General features: G+C 48.3%; 1 protein-coding gene across 1 annotated transcript in view; it reads left to right on the top strand.

Annotated features, from left to right (window-relative positions):
* Adra2a (adrenoceptor alpha 2A) overlaps positions 1–1,642 on the top strand; it is a 2,928-nt gene extending 1,286 nt beyond the window's left edge. Inside the window, exon 2 of the mRNA XM_013504020.1 lies at positions 5–1,642. Within this exon, the coding sequence (XP_013359474.1) occupies positions 5–247 (243 nt within the window). The 3' untranslated portion in view covers positions 248–1,642. The remainder of the gene's footprint in view (positions 1–4) is intronic.
* The last annotated feature ends 17,261 nt before the right edge of the window (positions 1,643–18,903 follow it).

The raw sequence follows: 18,903 nt of genomic DNA, 5'->3' as shown, positions 1-18,903 counted from the left end.
GAAGCGCTTCACGTTCGTGCTGGCCGTGGTCATCGGGGTGTTCGTGGTGTGCTGGTTCCCCTTCTTCTTCACCTACACGCTCACGGCCGTTGGCTGCTCGGTGCCGCCCACGCTCTTCAAGTTCTTCTTCTGGTTCGGCTACTGCAACAGCTCCCTGAACCCGGTCATCTACACCATCTTCAACCACGACTTCCGCCGCGCCTTCAAGAAGATCCTCTGCCGAGGGAACAGAAAACGGATAGTGTGACCGCTCCCGGGTCCTGCTCACAGACTAGCGCAGACTGCAGGCCAGGGCCTTGGAGGCGCGAGTCTCCCCAGCAGCCCCAGCCCTGTGCAGCGGAGGACCTACCTGCCTGCTCCGTGCTTCCGGGCCTGAAGGGTGCTCTGCGGCCTCCTGCGGGCATCTCCTGTTGGGCAAGGGAGAGTTCTGGCGGGCAGAGCCACACCCCCCACTTGTTGTTATGACTGCTCCTGACCCGGAGCGGTTTTCCTGGTGGGCCGCCCCTAATCAGTATTGCTTTTAAAGGTATTTTCACTCTTTCCCCTAGCCCAGATCTCTCAGCATTTCGGAGCAAAGGAAGGACTCCAGGGGGCGTGGCTCGCAAGGGGCACCCGGCGAGGGGATACCCAGCCCTGGCTAATGGCTCCCTCCCTCCCCCAAACTCTCTAATTTTAAAACACACACTCAGGGCAGCCCCTGCCCGTCCTCCCAATACACACTATTTTTGATAGTTAACCTGGGGTCCCCAGTGTCTTGTGGCCTTGGGTGTGATGTTGGAGTCCTGGTTGTGAGGTGCCCTCCAGGCAGACCCAGCATCTGGCCCAGGCCAGGCCCCTTTGCAAGGCGAGCCCCGTTCTAGTGTTATTAAGTCTCTGTGTGTCCCGTTCACCAGCCACTGGTGACTGTCCCTTGGACGTGAACCTGCTTTGGGATTTCCTGGCAGGGAAAAGATTTCTGTGTGTGCGTGCCCCTCCCATCCCTAACAGCATAATTGCCTTTTCCTATGTAAATATTACAATGATGGACCAAGACAGAAGCAAATGAACCTTTCCGCCTTGCATCAGCCCTGTGTATAAAGCCATTATCCTCTGAGGCACCCGTTGGCCCCAGTAACTCACTTTAACGCCGGCACTTTCCGGGGGCCTCTCCCTCTCTCTGGGGCTGCTGCTTGAAGAAGAATCTCTATGTTTCTATCTTGTATGTACGTGCACCCGTCCCTCACTGAAAGCGCTGACCGAGGGGAAATCTTTTAGCTGCTGTTTTTAGACACAGAGGTGTTGAAATTATGTGGAAGAAGAGAACCTGATACAGTTTGCCCAAGGTAAACATTTTGAAAAAGACAAATGGGCCTGCCAAACTGTACAGCTCCTGCCCCAAGAGCTCTTATGTATCAAAGCGTTGTCCTTCCTCCTGCTTTTCTGGCTGGGATCATGTCACTGATGAACTGCCGAAGTCAGGGGAGGAGGCGAAGACCTCGTGTTTACAACCCGGTTTCTACATGTTTCAGACAGAGACAATCGAAGGCCTGCACTCTTATTTCACTAAAGAAAAACTAATGTCAGCACATGTTGCTCATGACAGTGGATTTTTTTAAAATAAAAAGTTTACAGATCAAATGTGAAATAAATATGAAGTAAGTGTTCCTTCTGTTATCTGAGTTTTCAAAACTTTTACTACTGGGAACATCTGATTGTGCATACATTATAAAGAAGACCTTTTAATGCATGACCAATAACAAAGCTATTATTTACTAAGTGTGCCTGATATGCTAGCCACTGTGGTGAGCCTATTATAGGCATTGCCTTGTTTAATCTTCCCGAGAACCCCAGGGGGTAAAGTCTATATTGGCCCCACTTGCAGGTGCAGAAACTGGTTCTCACAGTGTAGGGGATTTGCTCAAGACTTACAAAATGTGGCAATACATTGTACACAGCTCCATCCTGTTGCAGGTCTGTGGTCTTCGACCTAGAGCCTTTCCAGAGTCACAGTGTTAATGCTCCTCAGAAGCTCCACTGCGGTCCTGTGCAGAGTGGCTATATTCCAAGGGTGTAGACACACACAGTGTGTGCATACCTTGAAGTGTCTGTGTGCCCCATCTTCTGTGTATACCTCAAAGTACTATCCACCCAGAAGTGCAATATGTGTGTACAAAACTGCAATATATTCCCGAATGCATGTCAGACCTGCACATGTGCTAGTGGACGGTATATGTATACCCCATAACACGATATAAATACCTGTGTATTAGCTGGTGGCTGAAATTTTCTCTGGCCAAAGCCACACATTGTTCTTATTCCCTCTTCATAAAGTCAAGCAGCCTCGCTGCCTTGGTGGGTGGAGATCCTCACGCTATGGTAATGGCACTTTGAACTGGAAGCATCCTCGAGAGCCACGAGCCCACGTGAGCCACATGATGGCTGTGGAGGAGGCTGAGAGGAACCATCTTGCTCAGGATGCCACAGTTCCGGGTGACAGGGAGGTACCAGTGTGTAGGGTGAACAGTTGCTTAAGAGCTGCTTGTCTGGCAACTGGGTTTCAGGGCAGACACAAAGGACAGGTGGTTTCCGGGAGGCCAGACGTTGTAAACCCAGGTATCTATAATGTACACGCAGGTCAGGCCTCCTCCTGTGTCATCTCTGCACTCGGTACCCATTGCACTCAGTTTACCCAAAGGCAAACAGCACCAGATAATAGGCCGGCCTCTCAGGCCTCCAGGACTGGGGCTGTGTGTCCCCGCCATGGACCACGGGGGCAGATGAAAACACAATTGATGTTGACGCTTGTTCTTCCCTGTCTGCTGGGGAACTGTTTGCCTTGCACTCACCCGCAGAGGCCACCACCTGGGAGAGAGGGAAGTGTGGACAGCGGTGCCCCACGGAGGTGCCTCTCCCTTCCGCCCTAGCAGAGAATTCTCAGAGACCGGCAGGACTTGGAGAACATGGGAGCACAGCAGCTGGGGCCTGGAGGGCTGCTGGGGTTCAGAATTCACAGTGAGATCGTTGTTCTTTAGAAAGGGCCCAGGCAGCACTCTGTGGAGGGGAGCAGAAGTGAGAAGTGGCTCCCAAGGGACCTGAGCATAAGGAGCAGGAGAAGAGACTCCGACCCACAGCCTCCAGTCCGTGCTACCTGGTGCCCTGGTCCTACATCTTGTGGCTTTGCTTGAGTACGGAAGCCATCGAATGGCCTTTGGGTCTGAGATGTGCCCTGACAGGTTCACCCGTGAGCGCACACCAGGTGTGGGGAGGGCAGTGCCTGGGTGCAGGAACAAGCCCTGCCCCTCAGGGCTTTGCTCAGCTGCTTCTGCTCGGCAGGGCTGGAGCGAGGATGAAGAAGATGTGCCTTAGGCTTTCCCCTCTTGCTGATTCTATAGTTGAATCCAAGCTTGAGGCCCAGAGGTTGCCTCGGCCATCATAAGCTCTGATGAAGGACACGACGCCCAGAAGAGCTGTCATGTTGTCACATCCCAGGGTTACTCAAACCCTCTCCTCCCCAGGACTGTCCTGGGGAGAGCACCGCTTCATAGGTCATACAGAAGCACTGTGCTAGGCTCCTAGGGGCAGGGCTCTTCCATTCAGCACCATGCACAGCCCGTCTCTGCTCCCTGTGGGAGCTGGCAGAGATTGGGGCCAGCTCTACCCTCTGGAAACCTTAGAGTTGCAGGAGGAGAGGATGAGCCCATGCCACACGCTAGCTATCCATGCAGCAGTGACAGGAGGACGTGGGCACCCACTGAAGGCCATGGGTACACTGGCTGTATGCAGCGGGGAGGAGGAGACTGTGGCAGAGCCGGAGTGCCTGCCTGGTCTGGGGGTGGGTGGGGCATGGAGGGCACCGCACAGCTGAGTTCTGCCAGACCAGCGCCACCTGAGCCTTTCTCAGACTTCAGCCTTCATTTCTCCAACTTAATCCTTGCAGATGGCAGGACAGGTTGCATTCCCATTTGGGACACCTGTCGGGAAGCTTTCCTCCCTAACTCAAATAGCATAGGTAGGTCCATGTCCCCAAACGCAATGTCAGGCTTGTTGTCTGCTTGGGCCCTGCCACCTCTGAAGTGGATTTAAAAGGTGGTGCAGGGAGGGGCGCCCGCTTCAGTAGGGGTGTGCCTGATGGGAGAGTCAGACAAAGTTCCTGAGAGCAACCCCTGAGGGTTTGTTTGGAAACAGTGTAGATCTCTTTGATCAGTAGAAATCTTAGGGTTTGGAGTTAAATAAGGAAAAGGGAATGGGATCTTTTGTAAAGAGCTTACATGAGAGCTGGGCATGGTGGCACACGCCTGTAATCCCAGCACTCGGGAGGCTGAAGCAGGAGGATTGTCGTGAGTTCGAGACCAACCTGAGCTACAAAGTGAGCTCAAGGCCAGCCTGAATTGTGTAGCGAGACCCTGCCTCAAAAAGACCAAAAAAAAAAAAAAAAAGAGCTTACATGAGGAGGCGGAGTCCAGTCCCACTGTTGCAGGCTGTGTGACCCTCTCTGCGGGATTTCTTCATTTATCAAATAAAAGTGATTGGTCTAGTGTTACTTAAAAATGTGTCCCATGGAGTTAATTTAATTGTAAAGTCTAACACCTGTCCATCTGTCCATCCATCCATCCATCCATCCATCCATCCATAACCCTATCATCTGTTACCTATCATTTGTCTGGTAACAGGTATCTTTTCATCAGGATTCACAGAGACTTTAATATGCCAGTGTGGTTTGTGATTCTTTAAGACAGTATGACATGGCATGCTTTGCTCCAAACTCCCTGGACTATGGAGTTTCATTTTTTTATAAGCAGCTCAGTGAACCATGTTTACTGGAACACTTGTTAGGAAATCTTGGGTTAAAGAGCCAGTTGACTAATTCCTGTAGTCTGTCCAAGGGCCCGCTGGTGGGTTTGGGAAGCTGCAGAGGAAAAACACAAGCCCGTTTTCCTCTTCTGCTCTGTGGATGTGAAGGTCTGTGTTGGAGTTGTTATGGGTATGGCCAGACCTGTGCGTGTGTGTGCATGAGTGTGCACATACACACAGGTGCACACACATACACACACACAATCTTTCCATCTTCCTTGCCACCTAGCGAGCCCAGTGAGAGTGAGCCCCAGAGAAGGCCTGTTCTTTGGGCCACACTTACCTCACGTCTGAGGCTCAGGCTGAGCTTAGAGGCCAGGAAGCAACACTGATCTGGTCAGCAGCAATGGTCACTGAGGCTGGGGCCCTGGCCATGTTAATGTCCCCACTTGTCCTTTGCGTAGACTAGGAATTCTGCTGCTCCTTCCTTGGCATCTCTGGGTCCTTGTCAGCCTTCTTCTCAGCACACTTCCCGGACATACTTCAGGGATCGTTTTTGATACTGTAGCCCTAGGGGAGGCACTGGCACATGTAATGAATGAATGCTGGATCCATCTCTTCATTCCTTCAGTCATTTGACAGCTAGTTTTTGGTACTATGCCTAAATGAATGCCATTAACACCACTCCATGTGTGCTGGGAGTCAGAGCTTCTTTGTGCGGGAGACAGATGGTAAATCGGCAGGAGGGGCAAGCCCAGTGATGCGGGGGTGGGGCACAGGGCTCCCTGTGGGGGACACGGCCCGAGTGGAGGCACAGGGGAGGCTCCCTGAAGTGTACCCTTGGATGAGAGCTGAGGGACGGCAGGAGTGCCATGGGCAAAGGGACAGAGTGGCGTGGAGGTGGAGGTGGAGGTGGAGCATTGTACGTTTAAGCAACTTCAAGCTCCTTGTGCAGGACCATGTGGTATGCCCAAATCACTCAGCTGCTCAGAAAGGGATTTATCCTGAGGGCAATGGGGAGCCACCAGGGGAGGGAGAAGATCAGATTCTCTTGTTTGGAACAGTCCTTGTGGGTGCTGAGTGGAGACGGAGTAGAGGTGTGTGTGTGGGAGGGTTGGTGGTGGGTGGTGTGTGTTGGCAGAAGTCACTGAAGATACTGCCAATAGCTTAATGGCCTGACGGGGGGACTCACGACACTCAGAGAAGCTCAGGGTCCTTCTTCCCCACCATGTTCCCCAATGGCAACGTCAATTTCTTTACAGACCCACATGCTAGACTTTCAGAGCTGACCCTCCTTGCCAAATACTATATAGTCTGACCTGCCTTTGGGGAATATCCATTCTTAGGGGCGGCTCCTGGGCTTGGGCTTCCTGTTTGTGGTTAAATGCAAACATCCTCTCAGAGGGTAACTTCGCTTGGCTTCGATCGGGTGTAAAGCTTACTGGCCAGGGGACACGGTCGCCCTCACTTACCATTTCCCACCTCAGCTGCCTCATCTACTCAACAGGCCAGGGCTCTGAGGAAACCCTGGAGGCCAGCACACCCTGTGCTACACTGAGCCCGAGAGCCTGAAGGGCAGCAAGGGCAAAGGGGCATTTGCAAGGTCCACCCAGGCGGACGGCGTTTTGCTCGGATCAGAAGATCTGATAAGCTCCACGTCTGGAGCTTGCCCTGCAGACAGCTGTGCCAGGTGCTTTTGGTTCCCTCGAGAACAGTTGTCTCTCTCCAAGGAGCTTAGAGACCTGTGACTTGACACACTCTGTCTGTTTTCCTGCACGAGGTGCTCGTAGAGGTGAGTTCACTGCTCTGCGCTAGGCCTTTCCCTGTGACTCTCCATACTTGTTTAAAATCTGCTGGAAACAATCCTTTCAACACTTGCCTCCCAATAAGGGCGCTGTCTCTCCCAGGTGTTCCCAGAGAGACGCCCAGATCTGGGAGAGAATGAGCTGTATTCCTGAGAAACTCCTGACTAAAAATCCCAGCTCTACCGTGTAGCATTGGTTTTAATTTTGAACAATGGGTTCAGCCCATTTCCCCAGCTGGGGGAAGATGCCAGCATATGGGTTCATTGCCCAGGCCTGTCTTGGCCTCTGACAGGCTTCATTCCACTAACCAAGTTTGGAGGCTTAAAATAAAAAAATTTTTTTTTTTAAAATTCGAGATGGGGTTTCGTTAAGTTGCTAAATTGCTCAGGTTGGGCTCAAACTTATGGTCCTCCTGCCTCAGCCTCCAGAGTGTTGGAATTACAGGCGTGCCTCACTACAGTCAGCTGGGAGGCTTGTTAGGCTTTTCCTTTTCGGCCCTCATGAGGCTGTTCTGGGCTGTTCTCGCTGAGGGCGCTGGGGTGGGTCCAGCATCATGGCCTTGGAATCAGTCTTTCAGGGTGGCTTGTGGCGGATTTGACCCCTTGGCTCTTTCTCTCCTTCCAGCGCAACGAAACGCCTGTGTTCTTCGGTGGCGTGAGGGGGCGGGGCCGGAGGAACTCCAAGGCCCGCACAGCCCCATGGTGACCATGGCGGTTTTCAGCAAGGCAGCTCGGAGCTGCCGCCTCCGGACACAGATCAGTGCCCCTTGCTGCTCATCTGTCGGCCAGCTGTGCAGTCTCCCGGACACACCACTCTTCTTTCTGCCCCCATAACTCCGTGACCACATCCACTCTGCTTCCAACGCCTCGCAGAGTCACACTCAACTTCAGAAACATAGTCACGCCATTTGAATGATGGGACAACCCGGAGGTTTGGCACTAGTCATATAGGGGCCTAAACCTTGGGTCTGTCTCCGTTACCTTCCCTGTCATCCGCAAAGGTGGCAAGTGCTCCCTGGGGCTGCACAGTGAGGGTACCACTTTGCTGCCCTGCTCCGGGCCCGGTCCTCTGCCCTCTGTATTCACCGGGGCTTCCGGGAAGACACTTCGCCTTGTTTGCTTTTCTTGCTCAAATGGGTTGAGGTCAGGGTCAACTCTGCTGTGTCCACTCTGTGGGGAGCTTTTAGTTAGAAGTGTCAGACAAACCAAAAGGAAAATGTGAGAAGTACAGACTTTTTGCTCTTGGAAAGACTTCTTGTCTTTAAGCCACTTCTAACCCACGAGTGCTCCCAAGCTCTTCAGCACATGAGAGAGAAGAGCTTAGACTCGGGGATTCACTTTCTGACTGCTCCTCTGGCAGTCTTTGCGACACTGGACAAGTTGCTTCCTTTCCTGCAGCGTTGACGGCCTCATCTGAAGATTGAGTCAGTGATTGATTACTCACCTCAGAGAACCCTTGTAGAGTTGGAGAGGGATGACTGCAGTCATGACTCCCTCAGACCCCAGGCGCAGGAGGCCTTCAGTTCTGGGAGCTGCAGGCCTGGGGAGAGCTTTCGCTACACCATCTTTGAACACACTGCTTCCGCCACTCGCCCTCCTTCCCTACCCCCAGGCTCTGTAGAGTGAGGCCTGTGGGGCCACTTTCCGCTTTTGGTCAGCCCCAAGTTCTTTGTCCCTGTCCAAGTGTAAGTTCTGAGAAGACAGAGAAAGTAAGAGGCTGCAAAGGGAATTAATGGTGGGGAATTTCTTAACCACTCTACGTTTTGCTTTACGGATCTGCAAAATGTTTTCGTTTGTTTTGTGAGGATAAAATGCATCAGTGCAAATCAAATGTTTAGGGAAGGTTTGGTGCAAAGTAGCTGTTCAAGGACTGTTAGCTATTGTTTATTCATCTAACATTTAACTATGCATTCGCTTCCATGTAAAGAACTAACGACATAGAGTCGGAAAGATCTAATCCCTGCCCTGGATCTAGTGATGGAGATTAATATATACCTGTGGTAATTCACCGTGTGGTAGAGGTAATGGTGAGCATTGCAAGTAGTGATTCTCACCAACAATAGGGCATCAATCCTGCAACATTTATACAGTAGAAGCCCTGCATGTTTAAGGAGAGAACAAATCTGGTTATAACACAGGACATTTCTCTCAATATTTTTAAGAGGAAAATAAGTTATGACTGCAGAGTATGATCTCACAGAGATTAAACAACCACCACCACCACAAACCTGGGCAAACCAAACTGCTAGTGGTGATACCTGGCTGAGGAGTTTGGGGCAGTTTTTCCCCTAAATTTTCTTGGATACATTAACAGTCTTCTGTAATGATTATGAATAATTGTGGCAGTAAAAATGAGAAATATCTTGAAACAAGAAACAGAGTTCCCAGACTGGAAGGAAGACCTGTTTTTGTCTGTTGGAGAAAGAAAGGCTTATGATGAGTGAAGACAGACATAAATATTTTATAAAAATTTCAAAAAGATGTTCACCACTACAAAAGAGGAACTCAACACAATGGGAAAAGACATTAGGTAGGAAGCATAATTGAGCTGCACCTCTTAGGGATGAGAGGAATTTGCTCTTCAGGCTAATGGTTGACACACGAGGAAATCAATGGCTGCATTTCCATCTGGTTAACTGAGCAACTTTCTAGCAATGAGAGAAATGAGTCTAAGAACAATTGTGAGATATCATATCACAGTAAAAATGGATGGAAATGAAATCACAGTAAGACAAGAAATCATAAAATCCAGTCCCCAGGAAGGCTGTGGCAGTACTTGGTATTCACAGCTGGTGTTCGTTTAGATTGCCGTGTGTCCATGCCCCCTTTGGTTGCCAATATTTTGAATATTATCCCTGCAGATATGTGTGCTGATAGACAGTTCCTATGATATATAAATTGGGCTTTGTCTTCTTCAGATAAATTTGGCAATAGGTAAGAAGAGCTATAATATTGCTTATATCATTTATCTTCCCTGTCATGCTCCTGCAAAAAAAATACTAAAATAATATTAAAATAAAAAAGGGAGATTTGTTCAGAGATATACATAATAATGCTGCTTATAGTAGCAAAACATTGGAAGAGAACTGAATGTCTCCTCTCAGGGACTGGGACTATTGTTCTGATACAGTGCATGTGCTGGGGCCATTGCAAAGGCCTGTTCAGAGCTGATCTCTCCTGCAGGCTTCAGCAGGCCCTGATCCGGGTACCTATCATCATTCTGACTTTACAGGGGAACCCAGGTGACTTGCCCAAGGTGACTCAGCTTCTGTCTCTGTTCTACCTGTTCTTCAGAATCACAGCGCTCTGCTTTTCCTAGAGTGCCGTGGCTGTACATTTATCATGCCACATCCAGGTATTTATCATGTTTTATCCTTGAGATTGTAAGTTCCAGAAAGGAGCAGGGCTTTGTTTCCTGCCGAATCTCAAGCCCCTGCAACCCATAGAAGGCATGCGACAAACATTTGTTGGACTGGCAAGCGAACGACCCTTAATGTGATGGGGCACACCCAGGCCATCAGGTGTGTGTGTTGAGAAGGGAGTGTGTAGTGTTGGCGTCCAGAGGGACACGGAAAGCTGGGAACAGGCACACGCAGAGAGTGCACACTCTGCAGAGGCTCATGTCCTCAGGAAACAGAATGTCCTTCGTGACAGGGGTCCTCTGAGTCGCAGGGAAGACCTGTCTTCAGGTGGGCATGTTCACTCCTAATCCTACTTACTGGAGGCTGATTTGGTGAAAAGCATATGATTAAATCCAATGGATTTGCAGGCCTTTGGACCTCCAGGCCTGTGATTCTCAGGTGCTGTTATGTCTGAACTGGCCAGAGAATGAAGGCAGTGTGCAAAGATGCGCAAGGAAACACCTACAGGCTGATGAGGCCCAGTGGTGCCTGAGATGAGCACAACTTGAAGGACTGTGAAAGGGTCTTTCAAGGAGACAGCCTTAGCGCAGGAGTGTGAGTGTGTACAAGAGTAACACGCGTGTGCACATGTACGTAAATGGCATAAATATGCATGAACAAACTTCACGTATACGTGACATTTATTGTGTGTGTTTGTAAAATCATCCCTCAACATTTGCAGGGAGGGGTCCAGAACCCCCGTGGATACCAAACTCTGAGGATGCTCAAGTCTCTTACATAAAATAGTCAATTTTTTTTAGGAGACCAATAATGGTTAATGCATTGTGTATTGCTATCTTTAAATTAGTTACTCAGAATACAAGATATGGACATTTAATTGTCCAAAAAATAGCACGAACCTTTCTTTTCAATGAACTGAGAGAAATTAGTAGTATAACTCTATTAACTGTCATATAGATATAGATATAGATATAGATATAGATATAGATATAGATAGGCTTTGCCTTCCTTCTTTTCTCCTTTCCCTCATCCAAGTTTCTCATCACTTTTGAAGTTTCTTCCCATTACACCATATCTATTGTACATTTTGGATCTTATTTACTTTTTCATTTCTAACACTAGGGAAACAATATGATGTTTACACATGTGAGTGATTTATTTCACTTATTAATATGGTCTTGAGTTGCATCCACTTACCTATAAAAGTCTCCAGTTTATCCTTCTTTATGGCTGAGTAGTACTGCATTAGATAGAAAGACCATGTTTTTTTTTTAATCCATGCCTCAGTTGATGGGCATCTGAGTTGTTTCCAAGATCTAGGTATTACAAATTGCACTGCTATAAACATGAGTGCACATATATCACCGTGGTATGATGGTTTTAATTGTTTTTGGAGTAGCTGGATGGAATGAGACTTCTAATCCTAGTTTTTTGAAGACTGTCCAGACTGCTTTCCACAGTGGTTGCACCAGTCCACATTCCCACCACCAGTAGAGAAGGCTTCCTTTATCCCCACAGTCCCTCCAGAATTATTATTGATTGATGTCTTGATTATAGCCATTCTTTCTGGGGTGAGATGGAATCTCAGTGTTTTAATTTGCATCTCTTGAATGACCAATGATATTGAACATTTTTTCATATATTTATTTGTTGTTTGTATTTCTTCATCTGAGAAATGTGTATTCATCTCAGATGCCCATTTTTGGACTGGGTCTTTTTTTTTTATTTTTTGAATTTTTTTTTTTCCCAGTACTAGGAATTGAACTCATGACCTTGTGCTTGCCAGGCAAGCTCTGTGCTGCTGAGCTAAATCCCCAGCCCCTGGATTGGGTCTTTAAATTTAGGAGATCTGAGTTTTTTGAGTTCTTTATATGTTCTTGATAGTAATCCTTTGTCTGAGGAACAGCTGGTAAACATTTTTTTCCCACTCTGTGGATTGTCTCTTCATTCTGTTGGTGGTTTTCCTTGCTGTGCAAAAGTTTTTTAATAAGATGAAATTCCAGTTGTTGATTCTTTGTGATAGTTCCTGTGCAGTCCAGGTTTTATTGAGTCTTTGCCTACACCAATGTTTTCAGGAGTTTTATTTATTGTCTTCCAGCAGATGTAAAGTTTCTGTTTTTAATATTTAGATCTTTGACCTATTTTGAATTAATTTAGTGCATGGTAAAAGTTATAGGCCCAATTTTAATCTTCAACCTGTGCAGAGCCAGTTTTTCCAGCACCATTTGTTAAAGAGGTTATCTTTCTTCCAGTGAATGTGTTTGGCACCTTTGTCAAAGATAAGGTGGCTGAGTATGTCTGGAGTTGTTTCTGCATTTCCTAATCTGTTCCATTATTCTTTGAATCTTTTTTTTTTTTTTTTTTTTTGCCGGTATCGCACTGTTTTCAGCACAGTAGCTTTATAGTATAATTTCAAGTCCGAGACTGCCCCTTACCTTGCCTTTGTTACCCAGAATTGCCTGTTCTGTTCCAGGTTTCTTCTGGTTCCAAATGAATTTTATGATTTTTTTCTCTAATTCTGTGAGGTATGCTATGGAATTTTGATCAGAATTGCATTAAATCTGTATAACAGTTTTGGAAGTATGGCCATTTTTACTTTATTGGTTCTTCCCACCCAAGAACAAAGGATATCTTCCTATTTTCTGATATCCTCTTCAATCTCCTTTTTCAGAGTACTGTAGTTTTCATTGTAGAGTTTTTTTTACATCTTTCATTAGATTGATTCCTAGGTATTTCATTTTTTTTGGATGCTATTGTGAAAGGTGTTGTTTCCCTAGTTTCTCTCTCAGTGAGTTTTTTTTACATGTACAGGAAGGCTACTGATTTTTGAGTGTTGACTTTATATCAAGTTATGCTATTGAATTTGCTTATTAATTCTAGCAGTCTTTTAGTGGAGTGTTTGGGGTCTTCTATGTAGAGTATCATGTCAACTATCTATAAATAATGATAATTTAACTCTGTTCCTTTCCTATTGTCATTCCTTTTATTTCTTTCTCTTGTCTACTTGCTTTGGCTAAAGTTTCCAGAAGTATATTGAATAAGAGTGGAAACAGTAGCTATCTTTGTGTTGTTCCTGATTTTAGAGTGAAAGTTTTCAGTTTTTGTCCATTTAGTGTGATTTTGGCTATTGGTTTGTCATAGATGGATTTTATCAGATTGAGATAAAAATAGTCAAAATTTTGCATATAATTCACACATACCTTCTCCATACTTTTAATTATCTCAGATTACCTATCCCTACACGAATATAGAGTCTGCATAAAAAAAAGAATACACACTTCAGAAGTTCACTGTACTAATAAATGTATGGAGGCTCATAGCCACCACTTCAAGCACCTTTTATAATTGTAGAGGCCAGCGGTAATGTGTATTAATCTCATGATGTTTCAATAAATTTGGTATTAAAATATTTGCACAAGTTTTTCTTTTCTTGATGAATACTTTTTTTAGTGGACTCTGTAGTTGTTATATTGTTTGGGCCATAATGACAGGAAAAATATCTACATATTCAGCATATCCAGCAAAAATTATCCTGAATATTTCTGATCCACAGTTGGTTGAATTCATGGCTGTGGATCCCATGGAAATGGAGAACTGATTGTGAACGGATGTATATGGAGACATACATACATATCTGTGTGTGTGTATGGTAGTCCAGGGATATTAGGCCGTAGACAAAAGGTGGTCTCAACTCACTAAGGGGGGGGCACTGACTCGGTGGGAAGGACAACGATGAGGTCAGTACGAGCCTGGCCATATGGCTCAGTGCTTCGCAGTCGTATTCCGGGCAACCCTGTTTGTGTGCAGTAATAGACACTGTGTAAGCTGCTGAAGGAAGTCAGGGCTGCTGTGGGCACAAGTTAATAACCACTTCCCTGTTCTCTGTTATGTGGCCTGAGCCTGGCAGGGTCTGGGCCTCATCACTGCCCTTCAGACACTCTGGTGTGTGGCTCCTGAGCCACTCACCGCAACTTGGTCCCTCACACTGTCAAAATGCCTTCTCGGTTGTCCTGGTGACCAATGTGGTCACTTGGCCTTTCATGTTTTAGTTGATAGCCTTTGGATTTGGTGCGTCCTGTTGTCTTTTGAGTCTTGGCTCCTCTTGACAGTGATGATGATGATGGTGATGATGATGATGACACTTGCTGTCAGTGATGGTGTGTCCCCTGCTCTGTCCTAGAAATGGTGGAGAAAATCTTGTGTGTACCACCACTGACCTGGTCTCAGAGGACCTGTTATGTGAGGGCAAGAATGACTCATATTTTGCTGGTTAAGACTTTGCAAATGTAACTTGGGCAGTTCCCATGGGTGGGGGTAGGACCATAGGAGCCAAATGGAAGGAGGCGGCTGACAGATGGTGCTCTCTGCTGGGTTGCGATTGCAGGCTTTTCACGGGGCAGGGTGTGTTGTTTTACTCTCTTCATACCCACAGTTTTTCTGAAGCACTTCCGGAAATCTTCCCACACCAGAGCTGTCGGGCACAAGTTATCAGCCACTTGGGCGGGCTTACTGTGTGCTCAGTTTTAATAATATTCTTTGACTGAGTTGACAAGTGCAGAGAGCACAGGGGCAACCGTAACGAGGGGCTTGGTTTCTCTGTAGCTCATTGAGGTAGTGTATGTGACGACTGAGTGTGAAAGTGGATCCGTTTCCATGGGCCCCTGGTGAACACCTAAATCTCTCAGGCCATTCCATGAGGAGGGACTTTGGGCCTCTGCGATGATATTGGCCAAGACCTCTCCTCGGGTTGGAAGTGATGGTAAAATACCAGAAAGAATGAGAGAGAGTTGGTCACTTTTGAGGGATCAGAGAGAAGAAGACCCTGTAGTCCACACTGCCTTGGCACTGAAGGACCCCAGGAGGGGCAAGAGCTGGTCTCAGGAGCCTGCTCACACGGGCCAAGGAATAACGGCAAAAGTATGGCTTATCAGGGTTGCACTGGTCTCACTTTTCATGAAGAATGTGCTTGTCCGAGAAATACTGACTGATCTGTTGGCTATTCCTAAACATGTCGTTCCCTTTGTGTGGAACATACGCTTCTCTTCTGTCCTTTATCTCTCACCGTCTCGTCCCAAATCATCCGTTCCTCAGGTCTCAGCTTCATACACACTACTTCCTGAAATTTAGGCTGAAGAAGGCACCATTTTAAGCACTTTGCACTACTTTAATTGGCGCTCATTTAATCCACACGAAAACCCTCTGACTCAGTTAGACCCCTTTCACAGGTGAGTCAACAGAGTGGCTAACTGGCTTGTCCAAGGACACAAGGCTCTTACTGTTAAGACTGAAGGTGTCTTACAGTTAGGGCTGAAGATCCAACTGTTAGGGCTGAAGCTTGACAGGAAGGCTTCCCTAATCCTCACGCCCTGCTCCCAGAGGCCCCATGGATGGTTGCTGTTTGAGCACTTGTCACAGACTCTCAGGTGATGTCCAGTCTCCTTGCTTATTTCCCAGGAAGTGAGCCCTGGAGGGCAGGGCTCTCCACTCCTGCATCCCTGACTCTAGGCCTTTGGAAGGAGTGCAGTAGATACTTGCTTGATGAATAAGTGGGTTAATCGATGGGTGAATTAATGAATCGATGGCCTTGCGAGCTCTGTGGCTGAGGTCCTCAGAGAAGCCTTTTGCTGTTGCTGTAGGGTGCCTCTCACTGACAGCGTTGAGCCAAGTGTCTCTTGGTGGCACCGGACAAACACAAAACTCTTTCGGGGATGACAGTGTAACAGTGTGATGGGGGAGTAAATTGGTTTCTAAGCATCAGAACCAACACGAATTCTTCTGGGGAGTACAGTGAGACATTTCCATGAATTCTTAGGCTAAACTGAGATTTGGAGGAAATTCCGTGCCTGCGGTGGCATCTGTAGGCTCAAGCTCAGGTTTTACTCCCTCCTCCACCTGCATATTTTGCTGCCTTAGAGGAAAAAGTTTGAGAACCTGTCCTTGGAGAAGTGGCTAGAACTCGGGTCACAGGAGACTGGACCCAGCATGGGCGAAGGGAAGGAACAGGCATCGCCTGAGCAGAGGAGGGAGCACGAGGCGTGAGTGGCAGGCCTCTCCTGCCCTTGTTCCTTGAGCTGGGGGAGCCGCTAGCTGGTTGCGGTGGACAGCTCTGAGTGCACCAATAGCTATTGTAACAGACGCTTTGCAGCCTCATCCTGAAGCACCCCTACGGCCTTGTGGAAAACCTCACACTATTTTTAGTCCCATTAACTCAAGAAAGTGCCAGCTCTTTTCCTCTCCACGGGCCAGTTCATTGTTGATCTTACTGGGTCTGAAAACGCTGGTCCCTTTTTAGCTTGGGGGACTCACAGTGGTGGGGCAGCGCCTGCCTGTCCCTTTCTATTTCCATACCTTGTATGACTGTTCACGTGGGAAAAATCATGACCTTTCCCCACGCTGGCGCCCTGTGTATCCTGGCTTTCTGTTCTAGATGTGGTCGTTCTGGGCCACAAGGGCAGAGCCTGATGAAGGGCCAAGGCTAGGGGCGCCTGAAAGTTTCCAAGGAGGAGAGAGGAGCCTTGGAAGCAGCAGGGGCCAAGAAGGCCAACATTATCCAGTAGCGGGGAGGGAGTCACTCTGTAGCGGTTGATTGATTATGTCAACTTGAGAAGTTTAGAAGCATAACTGAACTTGGTTCAGCATTTGGCTCAGCAGTTCTACACCCTACAGTGTAGAGGATCCACCCTAGGGTGTAGAGGAGCCACCCTAGGGTGTAGAGGAGCCACCCTAGGGTGGATCATCACCTAGATAATATAAAAGGGAAATGAAGAAGGACAGAGGTACTTCCATTCCTTTTGGAGGAGCTCCAGTCTTCACCTTCAGCTTGGACTTATCTCCTGGCTTCTAGTGCGGACTCTTCGGCTTTCACCTTGGATCCTTCAGTTTTCCGTCGAAGACTCATCAGCCTCCTGGTATGGACTTGCACAGAACACTGCAGTGAACTCCAGACCCTGGACTGATTCCTTCGGTCTTCAGTGTGCAGACAGCCTCTGCACACTTTCCCATACAACTCTCTGGCTGACTGTAGTAAGCCAATCTTGTAATTTCTTATAATCTGTACATCCTGCGTTATATCTGTTTCTCCAGTAAAACCCTGACTGATACACTCTAATTCAACAGTGATGGTAGGAGGTGCTCCTCAGTCACTGTCCCTTGCAGTTTTCAAAATGTTTTCCTTTTGATATCCATGCAATTCTGGGAGGTGGGGTCAGGCAGAGGCACCATTCTCATCCTGTAGTTGAAGTGAGATGTACGGGCAGAAAGACAGCCCAGGTCCTGTGGAGCTAGGAAGTGGCAGAACTGGGCTCAGAGTCCACATGCCAGGGTGGACTGGGGGGCAGGCAGGATCGGCTGAGGTTCAAAAATGTGGGTTCAGAAATATGACGTTCAAAAATGTGGCTTCTCCACTGAGTGGTGGAGTTTCTCCAAAGTCACCTATCTTCTCGGAGCTTTAGTTTTCTCAGCTGTGAGCTGGGGCCAGTGTCCCTTCGTGGGCTGTGAATGTGACAGTGTGTGTGAAGTGTGAATTTGGGACCTGGCATGTAATAAGCACTCAAAAAATGACCATTATCAGCAAAAGTACTGCTATTTCTCATTGACAACAGGTGTCTGTCACTGTGCTCTGTCCGATCTTTGCTCCTGCATCCCTGGAGGGCCTCCTTCTGTTACATCTTCCAACTGGTGGCCGAGGAAGCTGGGTGGGAACTGTGGATTCTCCAAGTGTCGAAGGCACAGACGGGTGCATCCTTGCTTTGGGGTGTCTGCTGGCCCTGGATCTGCCAAGAGCACCTCTGATGCTTCCAGCAGTGGGGTGTCATGAGCAGAGGTGGTTGCAGTGGTCATGGACTGGCCTGGAATCCCTGGGCACTTGTTGGGCATCCGTGGATCTGGACTTCCAAGGAGCTATGTTGCTGTCGCAGCAATAAGAAGCAAAAGGGGGCTGGGCAGTGCTCCAAAGGCCCTTCTGTCGGGGACACAAAACCCCAGAGGAAACTTACTTGGACGGGGGATGTTTTTCTACATCGCCTTCTGGGGAAGTTGCATGCAGCTGGGAGATCTTTCTTGGATCAGCTGATTGAGATGGGGTGTGCTCTCTTAGAGAGCGTGCCCAGAGCCCAAGGATGTTCCCAAGTGGGGTGGAGACAAATGGCTGATGAGCTTTTGGTTTGCTGGGTACATTTGGGGCCAGAGTGAAGAGGTGAGAGGCAGTGGGTGAGGACGACCACCTCGGGTCCTGTCTGTGTAAGAGGCTTTTAATTATTTGTCAGGTTGTCGCAACTACATTCTCTGGGGACGCTGCTTGGTACCCGCCAGGGCAGCACAGGCCTTGGAGCTCAAGAGGTGGTGGGGATGAGCGGCATGGGGGGCCTTCCTGGGTGCCACCCAGGAGCCTTCCCTAGGGCCTGTGTGGGTCTTTCTATCATGAGTCTGGGAAGAAGGCAGAAGGCTGGCAATAGACGAAGGTGGAGTGGGGTATGAGGATGCGATTCTTTTACTTTTATGTCACTCACTGATTGTCCCACCCCTGCCTGGGGTTGCCAGTGACAGGGGAGGCAGAAGTTGTAGGATTTCCCTGAGTCGGTGTGCAGTTCTGGAGCTGACCTGGTCACACTCAGAGGAAAACATACCCTGGCAGGGATTCAGGTGGCTTCGGAGGTGAATGCTGGGCCGTGAGTGAATTCCATGATGGCCACTGGCCCAGAGGCAAAGGCTGAAGAGAGACTGGTCCACTTCCTGGCAGCCCTAACCCTACAAGGGCTGCTTGTAATCTCATGGGCCTGGGGGTAGACTGCCCCGTCATGGCAGAAGCTTCACTCTTTGTGAACATCTGCCCCTGTGCCACCTGATAGGCGTGGGTGACAGCTCTAGGCTCCTTGCCCTCCCAACAGACTCGGAGGATGTTCACCTGGAGGGCTCGCTCATTCCTGTGGACACTTCTTGGCGACAGTGAACCAAACCTGAGATGACAGT

Source organism: Chinchilla lanigera, unplaced genomic scaffold (genome assembly GCF_000276665.1).
Source record: "Chinchilla lanigera isolate Chin_1 unplaced genomic scaffold, ChiLan1.0 scaffold00084, whole genome shotgun sequence".
Taxonomy (NCBI): domain Eukaryota; kingdom Metazoa; phylum Chordata; class Mammalia; order Rodentia; family Chinchillidae; genus Chinchilla; species Chinchilla lanigera.
This window is presented reverse-complemented; position numbering and strand designations above follow the sequence as displayed.